Consider the following 22,672-nt stretch of genomic DNA (forward strand, 5'->3'; position numbering starts at 1 on the left):
TTTCCTCTATTTCTTTACATTGATCATGCAGAAAGACTTTCTTATCTCTCCTTGCTATTCTTTGGAACTCTGCATTTAAACGGGTATATCTTTCTTTTTCTCCTTTGCCTTCCTCTCCCCTCTTTTCATAACTATTTGTAAGGCAAATTTGTAAAGACAAGAATTTTGCCTTTTTTGCATTTTTTTTCTTGGGGATGGTCTTGATCCCTGCTTCCTGTACAATGTCACAAATCTCCGTCCATAGTTCTTCAGGCACTCTGTCTATCAGATCTAATCCCTTGAATCTATTTCTCATTTCCACTGTATAGTCATAAGGGATTTGATTTAGGTCATACCTGAATGATCTAGTGGTTTTCCCTACTTCCTTCAATTTAAGTCTGAATTTGACAATAAGGAGATCATGATCTGAGCCACACAGCCAGCTCCTGGTCTTGTTTTTGCTGACTGTATAGAGCGTCTCCTTCTTTGGCTGCAAAAAATATAATCAATCTGATTTCAGTGTTGACCATCTGGTGATGTCCATGTGTATAGTCTTGTGTTTCTCTTGTGTTTTTGGAAGAGGGTGTTTGCTATGACCAGTGCATTCTCTTGGCAAAACTCTATTGGACTTTGCCCTGCTTCATTTTGTATTCCAAGGCCAAATTTGCCTGTTACTCCAGGTATTTCTCGGAGAAGGCAATGGCAACCCACTCCAGTACTCTTGCCTGGAAAATCTCATGGACGGAGGAGCCTGGTGGGCTGCCATCTCTGGGGTCCCACAGAGTTGGACACCATGAAGTGATGCAGCAGCAGCAGCAGCAGCAGCCAGGTATTTCTTGACTTCCTACTTTTGCATTCCAGGCCCCTATAAAGAAAAGGATATCTTTTTGGAGTGTTAGTTCTAGAATGTCTTGTAGGTCTTCATAGAACAGTTCAACTTCAGCTTCTTCAGCTTTACTGGTTGGGGATTACTATGATATTGAAAGGTTTGCGTTGGAAATGAACAGAGATCATTCTGTCATTTTTGAGACTGCATTCAAGTACTGCATTTCGGACTTTTTGTCGACTATGATGGCTACTCCATTTCTTCTAAGGGATTCTTGCCCACAGTAGTAGATATAATGCTCATCTGAGTTAAATTCACCCTTCCCAGTCCATTTTAGTTCACTGATTCCTAAAATGTGTGAAGTTCACTCTTGCCATCTCCTGTTTGACCACTTCCAATCTGCCTTGATTCATGGACCTAACATTCCAGGTTCCTATGCAATATTGCTCCTCACAGCATTGGACTTTACTTCAATCATCAGTCACATCCACAACTGGGTGTTGTTTTTGCTTTGGCTCCATCTCTTCATTCTTTCTGGAGTTATTTCTTCACTGATCTCCAGTAGCATATTGTCTCTAAATACATATATTTTGCCAATATCACCCCACCAAAGTATAAGCTCCCCAGGGGCCAAGATTTGGTCTGTTTAGTCTACTAATACATCCTCAGTGCTCAATAAATACTTCTGAATAAATAAATTTAACCATTACTAGACATATTTATTATGAGATGAAACATATTAAAGGCTCCTAAGAGCATGGAGTAAGGAAAAGAAGCCAGCAGAGTTCACACCACTTCCTCTAGAAAGCCACTCTAACCCCACTCAGTCTATACTAGGTATCCCTTCTATGTGCTCCAAATTCTCCCTGAAGTTCCCCTTTCCAGAACTTGTCACACTGTATGGTAATTATCTGTTTATATATCTGTCTCCTCCACCGAAACTCTAAGTCCCATAAGATACCAAAGCATGGTGCCCATCTGGGTAACTGCACATCAAGCACTGGGTAATACCTTCTTGCACATCCAATAAATAGGATCTGTTGTCAAATGTCCCTGTTAAAAAGCAGAAGAATACTTAAAAGTCTTAGGGTCTCTCGACATCATTCTTTCCTCTGGTATCTGGAAAGACAGGAAGGGCCAATAGCTGTAAGAAAAGATAAACAGTCAGGAAACAGCAAAGTACAGAAGCAAAGAAAGTCAGTGAGCAACAGTTCCATTGTTTTGGCTAAAAGAGAACAGGCACAATTCTCATGTTTTCAAAAAATATTTTAATATTTTTTTCAAGAGGTAATCTTTTTTAAAATTTTTATTGGAGTATAGTTACTTTACAGTGTTGTATTGGTTTCTGCTGTAGAGGAAAGTAAATCAGCTATACGTATATATATATATATCCCCTTTTTTGGATTTCCTTCCCATTTAGGCCACCACAGAGGACTGAGTAGAGTTCCCTGTGCTATACAGCAGATTCTCACTTGTTATCTAGTTTATACATAGTATCAATAGTGTGTATATATCAATCCCAATCTCCCAATTTATCCCATCCCTCCTTTCCCCCACCTGGGTCCATACATTTGTTCTCTATGTATGTGTTTCTATTTCTGTCTTGCAAATAGGTTCATCTGTACTATTTTTCTAGATTTCACATATATGTATTACTATACAATATTTGTTTTACTGACTTACTTGACTTTGTATGACAGTTTTTAGGACCATCCATGTCAATGCAAATAGCATTTTTATAAGAAGTATTTATATTATCTGAAAAGCATTCCACTACTAAAGTATCTTAACAGCTGAATATAGAGAATAACAAACAAATCTTAAAAAAGTTAAGAAAATCAAAATAATTACCATAGAAAAGCGATGCACCTCAATAGATAACGGATTTCTCAAGGGGGAAGGGAGGGGCTGTTAGAGTTACAAAAGTTCATTAACAAAACTATTTTTCTAATTTTACAACCAACTTTAAGAGGAAACATTATTCTTAGTATGTGTATTCATAGATAGTAGAAACATAATTGCTAAACATCCTTGGCTAGTTTCTTTTTTTTAATTTCCAATAGATACCTATAATATATCCATAGTCTTTTATGAAGAGATCATGGCTATATTTTAGCCTTAAATAAATTCATTTATTTGGTAATAATTTGGGATCTGGGAGAAGTCATATCACACACACACACGCACATACACATACACACACACACACACACACACACTTAAGCACCAAATTTATCATAAATGATTTTGACTTGGCTTATAACCCAGTAGTTCAGAGGCACACGGAAATATCTTATCTCATCTTGTCCTAAGAAGCAGCACTGGTCGTGCCCACATGCATATTACCCAAGCACATCACAAAGGGATAGACTCAGAGCTTTGAAACAAAGGCCTCCTCAGCTTGCCTGTCTTCAGCAAGAACCGTGTGCCTCCTATTTTGTTTTCAGTAACATGCTAGTGCATTCAGCATTGGGCACCCCTTTCCTCTTCTGCTTAATTAAAAAATGGAATTTGACCAATTTGAAATGCATTACAAGCATTTCATTTCCTGAGAAATTCAGGAATTCAGTTCCTAAGAAACCTGTGTTGTTGTTTTTTTAATTCCTTTCTCATCGCATAATTTTGCAAAATAACTCCCAACCAGAAAATGACTTCAACCTGCTGTCTGAACTGCGCATTTATTTGTTCACTTGTGCAAGGAGAAAACTGAGCTAAGTCAAGTGAGATACATGTGCATGGTTCTAGAAGGATCATTTTAGAACAGCTTCAAAACAGACTCTAATTCAAAAATGCCTCTGTCACTTAGACCCACGTGGAGAAGTTACCAGCCTCACAAAATGTGATGGAGTAACTGAGTTGTGTCAGTGGTGGAAGTGCTGCAGCCACCATGGCTTCTTGCTGGGAGAGGGAGGAGGAGATGGAGGAGGAGCAGTTTATCAGAAATAACTTCAGGGAGGACGCCATCAAAGTGGACCTACAAAGCCCACAGGCTATTGATTGCAGACCTGGCAAGGCTGCAGGCCATTCTCATTGCAGGCAGGGCACCGCAGGGCCCGATAGGACTCCTTAAATCTGTTGGCCAGCATCGAGAACTTGCTGCCGTGGCACAGAGAGCAGGTGGCACTGCCCGACCCTTGGCAGTGGAAACAGTTGTCCTCGGGCTGCTCCCCTTCCTGCAAGAGACAGGTCAGGGTTATATTACAGCAGCAGTTTCAGTCCATTGTTCACATGCAAGTCAACACAGCCCTGGGAACCCACAAAGGCTGGGTCAGTTTTAAAGGAAAATGCTTCCCATAAATGCCAGTGAGGGGAACTGGCCAGGGGCACAGAACAATCATGGCACTTTATCAGAGATTAACCCAGAAGACCTTTCTAAGACTGCAGCCCCAGCCACCAGGCCATGTACTCCCCAACTGGACCTTCATCTCTCTGTCACTATCTGACATGTTATGTCTGTGCCTGTAAGGGAAGGACTTCCTGTTCCTCATTGCCAAACAGAGGACACCTGTAGAACTCCTAGAAGGTGCCAAGCACTGTTCTGAACCCAGGCTCTTGGCAGTAACGGTGCAGAGTCCTAACCACTGGACAGATAGGGAATTCCCTGGGTGCTGTTCTAAGAGTTCTATCAACAACTCATCTAATCCTCACAATACCCCCGTGAGATAGTGGAAGTAGTACCATCCCTGTATTACAGACGGAAAAAAGAGATCCTGAGAAGCTCAGTCATATGCCAGTGGGCACACAGCTTGAAGAGGAGAAAGCAGGCATGGCTCCTTGAGAGTCAGGTACTTGAGATCGTGCTCTGTGGACTCCATATGTTACCCCCTCATCGCAGTCACCCAATAGCAGGCGCTGGAGGTTTTCCTGTGTGCCTGAGTGGATGCATGAGTGAATGTTGCAACCCTTCAGAGCTTAGAGCTGAATTGCAGCAGTACTTTATCTTTATTCTCTTTGAGAACCATGACAAGGCTCCGTGATTAAAGAGCTTCATTCTGAAGTCAGCAGCCTGGAACTGAGGCCTGCCTCTGACATCAACTGTGCACCTTGGACAGTTCCCATTAACCACCCTAAATCTGTTTCTTTAACTGTAATCTGTGGCAAGAAAACACAGAAGAACGATACAAAAAAGATCTTAATACCTGGATAACCACAATGGTATGATCACTCACCTAGAGCCAGACATCTTAAAGTGTAAAGTCTAGTGAGCCTTAGGACGCATTACTACGAACGAAGCTAGTAGAGGTGATGGAATTCCAGCTGAGCTGCTTCAAATCCTAAAAGATGATGCTGTTAAAGTGCTGCACTCTGCACGTCAGCAAATTTAGAAAACTCAGCGGTGGCCATAGGACTAGGAAAGGTCAGTTTTCATTCCAATCCCCAAAAAAGGCAGTCTCAAAGAATATTCAAACTACTACACAATGGCACTCATTTCACACACTAGCAAGGTAGTGCTCAAAATCCTTCAAGCTAGGCTTCAACAGTGTGTGAACTGAGAACTTTCAGATGTACAAGCTGGATTTAGAAAACGCAGAGGAACCAGAGATCAAATTGCCAACATCTGTTGGATCATAGAAAAGCAAGGGAATTCCAGGAAACCATCTACTTCTGCTTCATTGACTACACTAAATCTTTGACTGTGTGAATCACAACAAATTGTGGAAAATTCTTAAAGAGATGGTATGCATACAACCTTACCTGCCTCCTGAGAAACCTGTATGCAGGTCAAGAAGCAACAGTTAGATCCAGAAATGGAACAATGAACTGGTTAAAAATTGGGAAAGGAGTACGCCAAGGCTATATATTGTCACCGTTCTTGTTTAACTTATATGCAGAATACATCATGTAAAATCCTGGGCTGGATGAACCACAAGCTGGAATTGGGTTTGCCAGGAGAAATACCAAGAACCTCAGATATGCAAATGATACCACTCTAAAGGCAGAAAGTGAAGAGGAACTAAAGAGTCTCTTGATGAGGGTGAAAGAGGAAGTAAAAAAGCTGGCTTGAAACTCAGCATTCAAAAAACTAAGATCACGGCATCCGGTCTCATCACTTCATGGCAAATAGATGGGGAAGCAATGGAAACAGTGACATATTTTATTTTCTTGGGCTCCAAAATCACCACGGATGGTGACTGCAGCCATGAAATTAAAAGACACTTGCTCCTTGGAAGAAAAGTTATGACAAAAACCTAGACAGCATATTAAAAAAAGCAGAGATATCACTTTGCCAACAAAGGTCCATCTAGTCAAAACTATGGTTTTTCCAGTAGTCATCTATGAATGTGAGAGGTTGGATCATAAAGAAGGCTGAGTGCCAAAGAACTGATGCTTTTGAACTATAGTGCTGGAGGAGACTCTTAAGAGTCCCTTGGACAGCAAGGAGATCAAACCAATCAATCCTAAAGGAAATCAACCCTGAATATTCATTGGAAATACTGATGCTGAAACTCCAATATTTTGACCACCTGATGAGAAAAGACAACTCATTGGAAAAGACCCTGATGCTGGGAAAAATTGAGGGCACGAGAAGAAGGGGATGACAGAGGACGAGATGGTTAGATAGTATCACTGACTCAATGAACATGAGCTTGAGCAAGCTCCAGGAGATAGTAAAGGACAGGGAAGCTGGCACGCTGCAGACCATGGGGTCACAAAGAGTCGGACACAACTTAGTGAGAGAATAACAACCTCTGATCTCAGCAGGTATTGCTTACTTATCTGAGTAGCTGGAATATTAAATGAGGCTACGTAAATGCTATAGTATATTATCTGACATAGGATAGGTTCTCCGTTTAAATCAGTTGTTTCTAAAACTTGCCAGTAAATCTGTAGATCTTGACTGCTCTCCTCCTAGGGGCATCAGACTGTGTCCCTTGGCTATGGTCATGCTCTTCCCCTAAGACAGCTCAAGGAAATTTGCAATTTTTGCTCTTCCATGCCATGACCATGCACAGACCATGAGCCTTCTAAGAAATAAGGGACAATACCAGGTCAATACCAGGTGGATTCAGCACCAATTCCTATCTATTTCATCTTTTGAACATCTCTCACATCCCCGTCCCATTTCCCATTTTCCATAACCACAATCCTAATCCAGACGCCTATCAATTCTGGCATGAATTCAGCAGTCTCTGCCTCTGGTCTTGTGGGATATGCTCCCCATAGATGCCAATCTCATGAAGCTACTTACAGCTGCGATTGCCACATGGAAAGCACCCAGGAAACCTTGTCATGAACACCTACCCACCAGATCAACTTCAGATTAAAACCCAATCTTCTTATATGTACATTCTCAGTTACTTCTTTCATCAGGCTCTCATTCTTGGGTATCTCTCTAGTTGATCTGGAGGGACCTTTTCCCACTCTCAACCCAGCCAACCCAGCCTGTTCTCAGATGTCAGCTCAGCAGTCCTTCCTCCAGGAAGGCTTGCCCACTCACACTTCCAGACAAGGAGTTCCATCCTCCTTTACTGCCCCCAGCCTGGGAGGTCTCACATCCCCCTGAAAGTTTCTGCTGACTAGATAGGAAGTGCTCCAGGCTGGTTCCTTTCTCCATCATTTCCTGGGGCAGCACAATGCCTGGCACAGTAAAAATAAATAAATAAACAAAACAACAATATCTGGCAAGCCCTTACTGTTCTTAAATTCCAGGAACTAACAAGAGAGCTGAAGTCCACTGGGTGGCTCAATCAGCTAGCACAGCTTTCTTTGGTAACCCTAGAATAAAAATCATCTCTGAAAAGGGAGGCCTAAGTTCTGAAAATAGCCCCATTGCACTGCAAAGTGCCTAAGAAGATACTGAGTTTTATTTTATTTATTCTAGATGTAGGGAATGGAAGTGATTATCCAGCTGACAAAAGTCCCAGATGATATTCAAGCACCTTTTATAGTACTTCATTGATTGTTGCCATATTCTTAAAGTGGGGAAATTTGTTTTCTTCCCTTAAAGTATGCAAAAAAAATATTTGTTGTTGTTTAGTCGCTAAGTCATGTCTGACATTTTGTGACCCCATGGTCTACACTATACCAGGCTCCTCTGTCTTTCACTGTCTCCTGAAGTTTGCTCAAACTCATGTCCATTGAATTGGTGATACCATCCAACCATCTCACCCTCTGTTACTCCCTTCTCTTCATGCCCTCAACCTTTCCCAGCATCAGGGTCCTTATACATATCTCAGGGTCTTATAAATATATCTGCCAAAATTAAATTGCCATGCTCCTTCTTTTTCCTGCCAAATCCATCATGGTTTTGTTTTGCACTTGATTCCGCTGAGATTTACTTATTTATTTTTGGCTGTGCTGAGCAGCATGCAGGATCTTAGTTCCCTGAGCAGGGATCAAACCCAGTCCCCTGAATCTTAACCACTGGACTGCCAGGGAAGTCCTGTGATCTCAGTGAGATTTTAATGATATAAGTCAATGTTGTCAAAGAAAATACAGTAAAATCCTACCATAATGCTATACGCGCAATCCAAAAATTCATTTGGATAGAATGCCAGGGTGAAAGATTAACTAAATGACTTGGTGAGCAAGTCACAAAGAACAAGAACAAATCTCAGTCAAATCTCATCTTATGTCAATGGTTATTTGATGCATTGCTAGAGGTTTCACTGGAGTTTCCACTCTTAGCCTAGTTACCACACTTCTTCCAACTGTTTCTTTTCCGTATCCTTTTTAATTATTCAGTTAATTCAACAGGTATTTATTCAGCCTCTGCTCTATACTAGACATGCATGATAGCATCTGTCTACCATTCTTGATATTTCAAAAAATTCTCCACAGAAAATATTTAGTAAAAGAACATAGAGCATAGCTGCACAGCATAGCTTAGGGTCTAGAACCCACAAACCTACCCAAACCATCTCTCACTAGCTCCAGGACCAAGAAAAGGGCTTTCATCAGAGACTCAGCCTTTAAGATGGGAATCAGAGCCACTCTGGGGGTTGATGAGCAGCGTGATTAAGACCAGATGGACCTGAGTTTGACTACTGACTCTGGTGACCTCTGGCAAGTTACTTAATTTCTCTGAGCCCTTATTTCCTCAGCAGCAGAATGAGGCTACAGATAATAGCTACCAAACAGAGTCCTTACAAGAATGAAATGGACTATTACATGGGCATGATGCCTGGCTAACATGAACCCTCCAAAAATGGCAGGACTTCCCTGGTGATGCAGTGGATAAGAACCTGCCTAACACTGCAAGGGGACACAGGTTCAACTCCTGGTGTAGGAATATTCCACACGCCACAGAGCAAGTAATCCCATGTGCCACAACTACCGAGCCTGCGCTTTCGAGCCCGTGAGCCGTAACTACAGAGACTGCACTTGAGAGCCGGAGAGCCGCGACTACTGCAGCCTGCGTGCCTAGAGCTTGCGCTCTGCAACAAGAGAAGCCACTGCAATGAGAAGTTTGAGCATCACAGTCAAGAGTAGCCCCTGCTTGTCGCAGCTAAAGCCCACACAAAGCAATGAAGACACAGAGCAGTCAAAAATAAATAAATAAAATTTTTAAATGATTTTAAAATTTTGTATTAAAATGGTAGCTATTGTTATTTTCATTTTGTTTCAAAGGTAAGATCACATAAAGCATAAAGAAGTCCAGATGACTTATGGTCTCAAGCCCACTGATTACAAGGCCAGATTTTTCCTCTTCTACTTTCCCCTGTGGCTCAATTCAATTATTCCTCTCCTTTTCTTTTGTAGTTAATATAGAGGTTCAAGTTTAGCCTGGCTTTTAGCCTGGCCCTGCTCTTTCATCAAGGAAGACCCTACTGTCTCCCTGTTCCATATAATACAACAAAGAGTCTCTTGGTCAGAATGGGCTCCTTGATATTCTCTGACCCTGTATTTTAGAATAAAAGTTGTCTGGGCATTTACTGCATGAGAGAGGGGGCAAACAAATAACAATTTAAAACAGAGCTTAGAGGACAGGCAAGTACAACCTTTCATGGGAACTTTTTGCTACACACCTCTGTCCTAGTTTATGGCATTAGAGCCAAAAAAAACACAAACAAACAAACAAACAAACATAGTTCTCTCCAGATCGAATTTAAAGGTAATTGCCATGGCAGGCCTGTTGTTGCTTTTTCATTCGGGCCTGCAGTGTGACCTGCATTTCTGGTCCTCTTCTGAAAATACATGCTCTTACAAGTTACGATATGGTATGGAAAAAGAACAGAATTAATGAATTTCAAAGTGGGATGGTGACGCTTAGTATTGCAAAGTTCAGCTGTCTGCCTTTCTGCTAGGCTAGGTTCTGAATAGTACTATAGAGAAGGTAAGAGAAGGAAAAATATTTCTTATCATTTGGCACTTAGCTCCAAATTCCACAAATATTTACCTACTATTTACTGAGCACCTAATTAGATGCCAGGCTCTACTTTTTTTTTTTTTTTTTTTTGGCATTGGAACTACTATGTCACACCTGACGTAAGCATTCTCCCTGCCCTCACAAAGACCAAATCCCAGTGAGTAAGAGCAAGCATTAACCAAACAATCGCACAAATAAATGTAAGATTACAAATGTGGGGGCAGGGAGCACAGGAACTCAAGAAGTCCATCCTCGTGGATTTTTATCCTCACGGAAGCCAGGAGAAATCTCTCTGAGGAAGTAATGCCTCCACCGAGATCTCAAGGGGCTGTGGGCAAGGAGATAAGGTGTCCGGAGAATATTCTAGGAACAAGGAAGTAGGCTCTGCTAGAAAAGAACAAACAGCATCTGAGGGGTAAGCAGATGGGCAGTGGGTCTGGGGCAGAGAGAATGAGTAGAGATCTGTTTAAGTCGTGAGGCTGGAGAAGGCAAGTCCACAGTGCTTTCTAGAACTAGTGAGGAGTTTCAGCTTTATCCCAAGTAATGAGTGGCCACTGAAAGTTTTGGGGTAGGGGAAAGGATGAGGAAGGGGGTCACATGATCAGATTTGCATTTCAGATATATCTTATCAAGTATGAGGTCAGGTGTGAAAGAGAAAGGAATGGCTGTGAGCAGAACTGGAGTCTGGTCATGGCCTTCTCCTTCCTCTCCCCTAAACCCTCCCAGGGTGGGGACATCACTCAAGTTACGATACGGTACGGTATGAGGAAGACCCTGGCCCATTTTGTCATGCTAACCCATGGGAGGTTCAGCTTCAAGTTCCAAGAGATGGACTCTAAGGAGGGAAAATTCATTTCTGCTGTCTTCTAAGCTTTTACTCTCTTTGCTTACATTCACCAAAATTGCTTTTCCCACTCTCAACTTCACACTGTGAACTCCTGAATGTCATCACCTTCCTGCTCGTCTCAGCATGTCTAAGCAATGGCTTCTAAGGAATGCACACCTTTGAAAGGTGTGAAGAGAAAAAAACATTTGAACTAAAAGAATGTAAGAAGCTTTAATAATATTTTCAAAAGAAAATGTGATATCCATTTTTAATAAATAAGGTAACACCAGCACCCTCACTAGGTTGGGCTTAACTTAACAAATGTAGCACCCAAGAGACCCTGTTGCATGCATAATGTAGAGTTCTCTCATTTTACATAAAGTGACAATGATAACCCGGCTCTTTCACTCACTTTCAGCATGTTACAACATGTTGTGGTTCATGAATTTCTGGTCTAGTGGACTTATAGAAGCTATTGCTTAGTTTTAGCTAAACTAATCTCCATGAGAGAATGCCTGAAGAACTGTGGATAGAGGTTCGTGATTTTGTACAAGATCATGCCCAAGAATAAAAAGCACAAAAAGGCAGAAAGGTTGTCTGAGAAGGCCTTACAAATAATTGAGAAAAGAAGAGAAGCTAAAGGCAAAGGAAAAAAGGAAAGATACACCCATTTGAATGCAGAGTTCCAAAGAATAGCAAGGAGAGATAAGAAAGCCTTCCTCAGTGATCAATGCAAAGAAATAGAGGGAAACAATAGAATGGGAAAGACTAGAGATCTCCTCAAGAAAATTAGAGATATGAAGGGAACATTTCATGCAAAGAAAGTGAAGTCACTCAGTCGTGTGCAACTCTTTGTGACCCTGTGAACTGTAGCCCGCCAGGCTCCTCTGTCTGTGGGATTCTCCGGGCAAGAATACTGGAGTGGGTTGCCATTTTCTTCTCCAGGGGATCTTCCCAACCCAGGGATCAAACCTGGGTCTCTTGCATTGTAGGCAGATGCTTTATCCTCTGAGCCATCAGGGAATCCCTTTCATGCAAAGATGGGCACAATAAAGGACAGAAGTGGTATGGACCTAACAGAAGCAGAAGATACTAAGAAGTGACAAGAGTACACAGAAGAACTATACAAAAAAGATCTTCACAACCCAGATAATCACGATGGTGTGATTACTCACCTAGAGCCAGACATCCTGGAATTTGAAGTCAAGTGGGCTTAGGAAGCATCACTACGAACAAAGCCAGTGGAGGTGATGGAATTCCAGTTGATCTATTTCAAATCCTCTAAGATGATACTATGAAAGTGCTGCACTCAACATGCCAGCAAATTTGGAAAACGGTGGCCACATCAGTGGCCACAGGACTGGAAAAGGTCAGTTTTCATTCCAATCCCAAAGAAAGGCAATGTCAAAGAATGCTCAAACTACTGCACAATTGCACTCATCTCCCATGCTAGTAAAGTAATGCTCAAAATTCTCCATGCCAGGCTTCAATAGTACATGAACTTTGAAATTCCAGATGTTCAAGTTGGATTTACAAAAGGCAGAGGAACCAGAAATCAAATTGCCAACATCCATTGTATTATCAAAAAAGCAAGAGAGTTCCAAAAAAACATCAACTTCTGCTTTATTGACTACGCCTAAAGCCTTTGACTATGTGGATCACAATAAATTGTGGGAAATTCTTCCAGAGATGGGAATACTAGACCACCTAACCTACCTCCTGAGAAATCTGTATTCAGGTCAAGAAGCAACAGTTAGAACCAGACATGGAATAATGAACCAGTTCCAAATTGGAAAAGGAGTACATCAAGGCTGTATATTGTCACCCTGCTTATTTAACTTATATGCAGAGTACATCATGAGAAACACTGGGCCGGATGAAGAACAGGCTGGAATCAAGATTGCCAGGAATCAACAACCTCAGATTCACAAATGACACCACTCTTATGGCAGAAAGTGAAGAAGAACTAAAGAGCCCTTTGATGAAAATGAAAGAGAAGAGTGAAAAAGTTGGCTTAAAACTCAACATTTAAAAACTTAAGATCATGGCATCCAGTCCCATCACTTCATGGCAAACAGATGGGGAAATAATGGAAACAGTGAGAGATTTTGCTCCTTGGGCTCCAAAATCACTGCAGATGGTGATTGCAGCCATGAAATTAAGACACTTGCTCTTTGGAAGAAAAGCTATGACCAACCTAGACAGCATATTATAAAGCAGAGACATTACTTTGCCAACAAAGGTCTGTCTAGTCAAAGCTATGGTTTTTCCAGTGGTCATGTATGGATGTGAGAGTTGGGCTATAAAGAAAGCTGAGCACTGAATAATTGATGCTTTTGAACTGTGCTGTTGGAGAAGACTCTTGAGAGTCCCTTGGACTGCAAGGAGATCCAACCAGTCCATCCTAAAGGAAATCAGTCCTGAATATTCATTGGAAGGACTGATGTTGAAGCTGAAGCTCCAATACTTTGGCCACCTGATGCAAAGAACTGACTCCTTGGGAAAGACCCTGATGCTGTGAAGGATTGAAGGCAGGAGAAGGGTACGACAGAGGATGAAATGGTTGGATTGCATCACTGACTCAATGGATATGAGTTTGAGCAAACTCCGGGAGTTGGTGATGGACAGGAAAGCCTGTTGTGCTACAGTCCATGGGGTCTCAAACAGTCGGACACAACTCAGCAACTGAACTGAACTGAATCTCCATGAAATCTAAAGACAAGTAGCTTTGTTGGATTTCTTCAGGGAAACTGTGGGTTGAGTATTAACCAATAATAGAACCACAAGCAAACCCATAAGAAAAGGACAGAGGTAACTTTTTTCTTCCATGTCTAGAACAGGTTGCTCTGAGCCACACTAGAAAGTGAAAACAATAAATCAGATCAATAGTGAAACAATAAATCAGAACAATAGTGAAAACACCTAATCAGATCTTTAAAGAAATCATTCAAAATAATTCAAATTGTATTTACAGTATGAACTTGTAACTGTTATTGCTAACAATAAAATATGATAAAACACTAAAATAAAAGAAAGTGAAAATTCCTCAGTATCATTAACATTTAGACATCTTAGGTATTCATATTCAACCGTACATTAAAGAGTACACAATCAAAACAATTTGGAGGCCACAGCTCTAGGGCCAGCCCTGCACGGAGCAGTGAACTGTGGGGACACACCTGTGGGTACTGGTTATGGGGGAAGGCGCCTTCCATCTCTGGCAAAGGACCATGGTTCTGGTGTGCACAGATTTCTTCTTTGCTCATCAGAGACTCTTCCTCGGCCTCCTCTTCCTTTTGCAGCATTTTCCTCATGAAATCTCTCTTGTCCATTGGAGTTCGAATGATTTTCAGGTTATTCGTGTAGATGATTATCTTTCCAAAATCTATAATAGGTGGAGACTAAAGACACGAAGAATGAGCTTGGTGATGCCCCAGTCACCAAATACAGAGCTGCAGAACCCCTTCAACATCCCAGGAAAGATATATACCATCCATCCAGCACTCAGGGTCCCATCACAACCCCAAACTATAATTCATTCCCTGGATTCTCTGTTCTGTCTGAAAACCCTGATCGCCAGCTTCTTATTTCCTGTTGATAGTAACCAATCAAAGCTGAACTAATCACATAACTACAATGCAGGGCTCTGCAGGACAAGGTCCTGAGCTTCTATTCCTACTACATACCATGGGAGCTGGTGCAGGGCTGGGCAGAGTGAGAGATTTATGCATATATAGGAATGCTTTTAAAAAATAAATCTCTCAGAAACCAAATTATTAGTTATGCTTCTTAAACAATTTACCGCTTTATGTAATTAATTAAGGATACATTTTTAAGTTCTGGCTTTTTTTGTTTATTGTATAATACATCATTTGAAAATACCAAGGAAATATCCTTTTGTTTTTAATGATGCATGAGCGGAAGTAATGCTAGCTGGCAGTATTTGATTGTAAGAAATTAATAAATTGAATTTTTTAAATAAATAAATCTCTCTCCAAAATTTTATGCATAAGTAATAATGTGTGTGTTAGCCACTCAGTCATGTCTGACTCTTTGCAATCCCATGGATTGTAGCCCGCCAGGCTCCTCTGTCCATGAAATTCTCCAGGCAAGAATACTGAAGTGGCTTGCCATTCCCTTCTCCAGAGGATCTTCCCAACAAGAGATTGAAACTGGGTCTCCCGCACCGCGGACAGATTCTTTACTGTCTGAGCTACCTGGGAAGTCCTATAAGCAATAATAGTAGATACAATTTATTGAATGTACTGTTCAGTTCACTTCAGTCGCTCAGTCGTGTCTGACTCTGCGACCCCATGAATCGCAGCATGCCAGGCCTCCCTGTCCATCACCATCTCCCGGAGTTCATTCAAACTCACAGCCATTGAGTCGGTGATGCCATCCAGCCATCTCATCTTCTGTTGTTCCCTTTTCCTCCTCCCCCTAATCCCTCCCAGCATCAGAGTCTTTTCCAATGAGTCAACTCTTCACATGAGGTGGCCAAAGTACTGGAGTTTCAGCTTTAGCATCATTCCTTCCAAAGAACACCCAGGGATGATCTCCTTTAGAATGGACTGTTTGGATCTCCTTGCTATTTGTGGATAACATTTATTTAACATCAGGCATCATGCTAAGCATTTTACAAACATTACCTCACTTCCCTCCCTAAAATCCCTATGATACTGAGGCAATGATTTCTATACATTTTATAGAAGAAGAGACTGAGGCTCAGTAAGGTTAAGAGCTTTCCAAACTTGCAGAGTTATTCAGGGTTTGTGGCTGGAATTTAAACTCAAGTCTGTCTCACTCTAAGGTCCATATTCTTAGCACCTACCCTATACTATTCACAAACACCTCCTCCACCAAGTAAGATTATACATATATATGTTGTGTGTGTTCATTATTCATATATGATCGACATTTTTATGTCAATAAAAATACTGTGTGTGCGTGTTCAGTCATGTCCAATTCTCTGCAACCCCATGGATTGTGGCCCACCAGGCGCCTCTGTCCATGGGATTTCCCAGGCAAGAATACTGGAGTGGGTTGCCATTTGGCTCTCCAGGAATATTTTTGACCCAGGGATTGAAACTTCATCTCTTGCACCTCCTACATTGGAAGGTGCATTTTTTATCAATTGCACCACCTAGGAAGCCTGCAGCATCATTATTAATAGCTTATGTTCCCTTCTATAGATTTATCATCTGTTACTTCATCATTTTCTGAGAAACAACTTGGACAATTCTACAGTGCAGTAGGAGTCTGGGCAGGACATGTTTAGATGTCAGTTAACTAAGAACACATACTTCTTCACAGATAGCTTAGAGAGGAAACAACGCTGTATCCCAGCCCCACTGTCCACCAATTGTGAGATACAGGAGAGCCATTTGGTCTCTCAGGACCCCAGTGTTCTCATGCAAATGGGCTGACAGCCAAATGGTGGGCACCACCACAAATAAAGTAGTGATTAAAATATACAAATACTTCCATACTAGCTGATAATTAGGTGCTGTCCTGAGACTCCTGAGCACCTTCCTGTTTCTCAAATTTCTTTCCCAAGGGAGCCTCTCACACCCACAGACCCAGCGGTGTAGACATTAATGCTCAGGACCCCAGGTATCAGAACCCTGCCCCAACACTCTCCTGATTTCTGTGCTGACCTCAATGTTCCTGTGGTTAAGTGTTTTAACTCTCATCCCTGAGGCTAATTATACCAACATCCAAGGGTGAGGGCACAATGAAAAATATGTTAGAGTGTGCAAAAGCTGAAGATATATCCAAATGATGAGTGCTTTTACTGCAGTTGGTATTAATCATGCTACATAGCTACATTCTCCAGCATGAAATGTTTTGCCCTGCTTTTACAGAACTATATAAACCAAATCTGTTTACATGCCACAGTTAAGCAGTCTCCTATTTAGCCCTCATACATTCAGGCACAACCTGGCTTGAGCAGGACTTCAATCTTCAGGTCCCCTTCCTTGAAACACCCACAGAGTTTTCAATAATTATTAATGAAGCCACAAGCTTCCTACCTGGCCCTGTGTCCTCTCCCTCTCATCAAGAGATCATGTGGCAGCTTCCATTTCCTATTGTTTGATACATGCTGGGTTCCTGTTTCACACTCTGGACTATCAGTTTCTGAGCATCAGAAGATAAAGATGGTGGTACCTTTGGAAGGTTCCATTTCTATTTCCAGTAATAGCCGAAGAGGTTCAGTTACTCAGAAGTTTTTTTCATACAAAAGGCTAGTTTTTCAAAATTCTTAACATATGGAAAAAAAAAAAAAAAACACTTCGCTTATCTGGCCCGACCTCCTGTCTCTCAGCTGGACAACATCTGAGACACACAGGATAGTAAATTTATTTTTAATATACTCCCAGGATGGAGGATCCCAAATCACCTTTAAGGTGTGTTTATGTTTCAGTTACCATGACAGCCAAGTTCTTCCTTGCATCTAAAGAAACTCTCGGTGTAACTAAAGTTCAGATTATCCAGTTACACTCCAGTGCCCTTGAGGAACACTCACTCTTACATTACAGAAGGTCAAGATAGAGCCAGGACGTTTTTGTTTTATTCCATAATCCCATAATGTCAACTTATATAAGATTAAGTATTCATAAATACTCTGAGGTCAAAAGCAATGGGACTGAGATTGCCATTCAGGGAGCATGCAACCTTCCACTGCTCTGTGTTTAAATGCAGACATGTCTTGTTGGGACTAGGAACTCAGTGTGCTTTGGAGGTGGACAAATCTGAGTTCAAACTCTATTTGACAACTATGTGAAGTCAGTAAGTTATTTAACCTCCATGAACTTCTGTTTTTCCAATTTGTTACACTCTTCCTCCCAAAATTATTGTAAGGATGAAATTGCAGAACAGTACAGAAAGTTCATGTTCAATAAATGTTACTTTCCTTCCTCCTCCCCACCCCCACCCCCACCCCAGCTTTTTTGGCTGCTCTAGGTCTTAATTGCGGCATGCAAGATCTTTAGTTGCAGCATGCAAAATCTAGTTCCATGACCAGAGATGGAATCCCAGCCCCCTGCGTTGGGAGCATGGAGTCTTAGCCCCTGGTTCACAGGGAAGTCCCTCCCTTTCATCTTTTTTAATGACCCTTATACTTAGGGTAAGGGTTTCCCTGGTGGCTCAGAGGTTAAAGCGTCTGCCTGGAATGCGGGTGACCTGGGTTCGATCCCTGGGTCGGGAAGATCCCCTGGAGAAGGAAATGGCAACCCACTCCAGTACTCTTGCCTGGAGAATCTCATGGAGGGAGGAGCCCCGTAGGCTATAGTCCATGGGGTTGCAAAGAGTCGGACACAACTGAACGACTTCACTTTCACTTTATACTTAGGATAAAGTGTTCAGTGGTAAAGGATCGCCTGCCAATGCAGGAGTTGCAGGAGACGTAGGTTCGATCCCTGGGTCAGGAAGATCTCCTGGAGGAGGAAATGACGGTCCATTTCAGTACTCTTGCCTGGGAAATCCCATGGACAGAGGAGCCTGGTGAGCAAGAATCCATGGCATCACAGAGTTGGACATGACTCAGCATGCACACATACATACACTTCAGTCAGTTTCAAATCCTTAAAATATCTGTTTATAAGATCTTCTCTATCCATCACATTAAATTTTAAAAGCCTCAATATTTCCTTAATAAGAACCTGGTCATTATCACAGTGGTAGGTAACACATACCGAGCGTATACAATGTGTGCCAGGCACAATGCTAAGTACTTTCATGTCTTTTATATTTTTAATCATCACAATAATCTTTGCAACCATGTACTTTTATTATCATAAGGTTAAGTGGCTTGCCCAAGCTCACAGAGTAAGTGGGTTGGACGGACATCAAGTCCAGGTTTAACTGACATCAGAGCCTTCTTTTTATGATTATTATTTTATTATGATAAAATATACATAACATAAAATTTACCACTTTAACCTTTTGTAAGGTACAATCCAGGGGCATCAGCACTTTTACACTGTTGTACAGCCATCTCCACCACCCATGTCCAGAACTTTTTCTCATTTCCAAACTGAAACTGTACTCATTAAACTCCACCTTCTGCCCTCCCTAGCCCATGGCAAACACCATTCTACTTTCTGTCTTACAAATTTGACTATGTTAGTACCTCATACAAGTGGAATCATACAATTATCTTTTTGTGACCAGTTTACTTCACTTAGCATAATGTCCTTAAGATCCATCTATGTTATAGCATGTATTGAAATTTCCTTCCTTTTAAGCTGAATAATAGTCTATTGTATGTATATACCATGTTTTGTTTGTTCATCCACCTATTGATTGATATTTGCTTCCACCTGTGGGCAACTGGGCTGCTATGAACACTGGTATACAAATATCTGTTCAAGTTCAGAACCCTTCTTTTTAATTGCTGTGCTTAACTGCTACCCAATGTTGCTGCAAAGCCAATATTTACTAAGAGTTATTTCACAGTTGGATTCACTATTGAAAAATCATGACTTCTCAGCTCTCATTTCCTTATTTTTCCCAAGCACCACATTAACAACCTATTTCAGTGGGTGGAGCTGCAAAAATCCAACCTGACCGCTCTCACACCCAGAGACTGGCTAGCAGCAGAATATGGCGTTTGTTCATGCCACAAAGAAACCAAGGATAACTAGACCAGGCAGAAATCAAACCCTGAAACTGGTCTAGAGAGTACTGTGCTTAAAACCACTGTACAGTGCTGCCAGTAAGACTCAGGCGTCTGGTTTTATTAAGTCCATGCCTAATCATACTTTTACATAAATGCCAAGTGGGACACATGACTGATGGAGGTCAAGCAGTCTAATACCATAAACCATGGACTTGTGTGAGGTTTGTATAAACTATGACTTTATAAATTCTAAAGCTACAAATGAGACTTGGTTAAAAAGAGGTATTGTAAGTACAAGACATAACCAAGTACCCAGGACATAATAATCACTTGAAAAATGGTTACTATTATAATCATTATCATCACTATTATTAATGGTCTTATTCTCTTTAAAAGAACATTCCATAGGGCCAAGAACATAGTGAATTAGAAGACCTAAATTCTTGTTCTAAGTCTGTACCTAATGAGTCCCTTACAACCTGGAACTCAACTTTCCTCATTTGTAAAATGGAAACGACTCTTCATTTTTCACAACCTTTCTCCTCAAGGTTGTGGAGAAGACCCAATGAGGTAGAATGTGATTTTAATGCAGAAGTGCCTTAATGCGGAGAAGGCAGTGGCACCCCACTCCAGTACTCTTGCCTGGAAAATCCCATGAGCAGAGGAGCCTGGTGGGCTGCAGTCCATGGGGTCGCTAAGAGTCAGACACACACACAAAACACACACACACACACACACAAAAGAGTCAGACACGACTGAGTGACTTCACTTTCACTTTTCACTTTCATGCATTGGAGAAGGCAGTGGCAACCCACTCCAGTGTTCTTTCCTGGAGAATCCCAGGGACGGGGGAGCCTGGTGGGCTGCCGTCTATGGGGTCGCACAGAGTTGGACATGATTGAAGCGACTTAGCAGCAGCAGCAGTCTTTAATGAGGAAGCCACTCCACTAACAAAAGGAATTGTTCATTCCAGCCCCCTTGAATATCAAAAAGAAGCCTGGTGTTATCTTTGATAAATGTGGACATGCTCATAATTAAACTTATACTAATGCCAACATGGCGGGTACATTTGTCTGCTATCGCTATATAAGCTGTTTCCTTAGGAAAAGAACAATATAAATGATTAGAGAGTAATGACCTGAATTTTGCACTTTAAAGATGAAAGCATATCCTGGTGTGCTATTCATTAGTAACCTGGTACATTATATAATTGTGCTTAAGCTTTTTTTTCCAAGGCATTCATGGTCCTCCTGCAGCAGAGAACATAGGCACACCTCCTATTAGTTTGTGGAAATCAGTGAACATGTTCCAGACTCTTCTAGCTTCAAAGAAAACCATGTATGGGCTTTTGATGATCTTTGGTACTGGAGAAAATAACTGAAATTCACAGAAAAATACATGTTTCTATCTATCTATTAGCTCAAATGTCTTCCACATGTAACATTTCCTCTGGCTGATCTGCTTTTCCCATTTCTTCCCAGGGTTCCACCTACCCAGGATTCCTGCTAACAAGCAATAGAAAGGCAAAAGAAATAAACAAACAAGCATTATTAAAAAGCAGGCAGCAGGAGGGAGGTAAGAAACAAAGCAAGATATAGATAAACCATAAATTAAATAGTCGGCTGGAGTAAAGTGAGCACCTTCAAACACTTAGCTCGTCCAGCAAAAAGAGCAACCCATTGCAGCATAATTTTCTAAAACAGCAGTCTGACAACCTGAAAACCACTGTATCTCTATTTCATTTACTTACTAAGACATCCCAGCTGAACACCCAATTACAATTTGTTAACCTGGATGGAATTTGAATACCAGCTATGCTTTTTGCACTTTCCAACAAGTAGTCAACAAGAATGTTATTTTTGTCCCAAAAATATTATTCTGATGGCAGCTTTGCATTTGGTGTACCTATAGCTGATTGGGCTTCCCTGGTGGCTCAGCAGTAAAGAATCTGCCTGCAGTGCAGGAGATGTACAGAAGATGTGTTCCATCCCTTCGTCAGGAAGATCCCCTGGAGGAGGTTATGGCTACCCACTCCAGTATTCTTGCCTGGAGAATCCCATGGACAGAGGAGCCTGGTGGGCTATAGTCCATGAAGTCACAAAAGAGTCAGATACAACTAAGTGGCTAAACAACAACACAAGCTCTGGTTGGTACTCAAGCACAAGCAAGATACAATCTGAAATATTTAGGTGTTTCTCTAACCACATTTTAGTCCTTAAAGCTTGCACACCAGGGGCAATACCAACCTTATGGTCATTGGCCTTGTAATCATTGAAGAAAGGCTGGCTGCCTGCTAAGGTGTAGGCACTACCCTCTCGAAACACACTGATCCTCTGAGCAGTCAGCTTGGGAGAGTACGGTTGGGGCTTCGGGACCTCCCCAGATCCGTAAACACCATCCATTGGTTCAAGGGACTCTTGGAGGAAACTGTGAGGGTATTCCTCCTTTGGTGACTCTAATTCCTGCCCGTCTTCAAAGACTTGCTTCAACACACGGCCGCTGTAGGAGGAAGAGATTTTAAATCGGACTTTCCGGGGTTTGCCGTCACTCTTCTGGGCCAGCTTCTTCTCGGGCTCCTCCATCAGCAGAAGTTTCACCCTGTGGCTTCCAGGCGTCTGTGTAGCAGTGGAACGTGGGGCTCTGAGAAAAGCATTTTGTTTTCACTCCTTCTGCACATAATTAATTCAAGTTGGGTGCCGGGGTGTGCTCGGTTTACAGCAATTGACACCCACATATTAAATATTGATAGACCTCCACGCAAAGGCAGGCGATTGCAGGTTTCTGGAGCGGATGGAGCATAAGACGAGACCGGGTGCCCCCTGAATCCCAGGCTCACCCGTAACTTCACCCCAACCTCAGCTTTATTAACGTGAGCATGAGTAGGTTTATATACACTAACAACTAACCACTTCAGTAGGGATCAGTTAGCAAGGGTCTTGTTATCCTTACCAACAACCAAGACGCTTTACCGTCTGAGCCACCAGGGAAGTGATAACTATGACCTAGTGAGCATTTAAGAGGTGCCAGAGATTTTATATGCATTACCTTACTTTGTCCTCACAGTAAACCTGCAATGAAAGTGTTATTATCTGTGTTTACAGAAGGGAAAGC

General features: G+C 41.7%; 1 protein-coding gene across 1 annotated transcript; it reads right to left on the reverse strand.

The window, feature by feature from the left end:
* Positions 1–2,108: 2,108 nt before the first annotated feature.
* Positions 2,109–22,143, reverse strand: GRXCR2 (glutaredoxin and cysteine rich domain containing 2). The gene is made up of 3 exons (XM_004008918.5): positions 21,808–22,143; positions 14,121–14,342; positions 2,109–3,978 (listed from the first exon to the last, which is right to left on the reverse strand). Exons 1-3 carry the CDS (start codon positions 22,141–22,143, stop codon positions 3,796–3,798), a joined length of 741 nt encoding a protein of 246 aa, XP_004008967.1. The 3' UTR covers positions 2,109–3,795.
* Between the last annotated feature and the right edge of the window lie 529 nt (positions 22,144–22,672).

This window comes from Ovis aries, chromosome 5, assembly GCF_016772045.2.
Source record: "Ovis aries strain OAR_USU_Benz2616 breed Rambouillet chromosome 5, ARS-UI_Ramb_v3.0, whole genome shotgun sequence".
Lineage (NCBI taxonomy): Eukaryota > Metazoa > Chordata > Mammalia > Artiodactyla > Bovidae > Ovis > Ovis aries.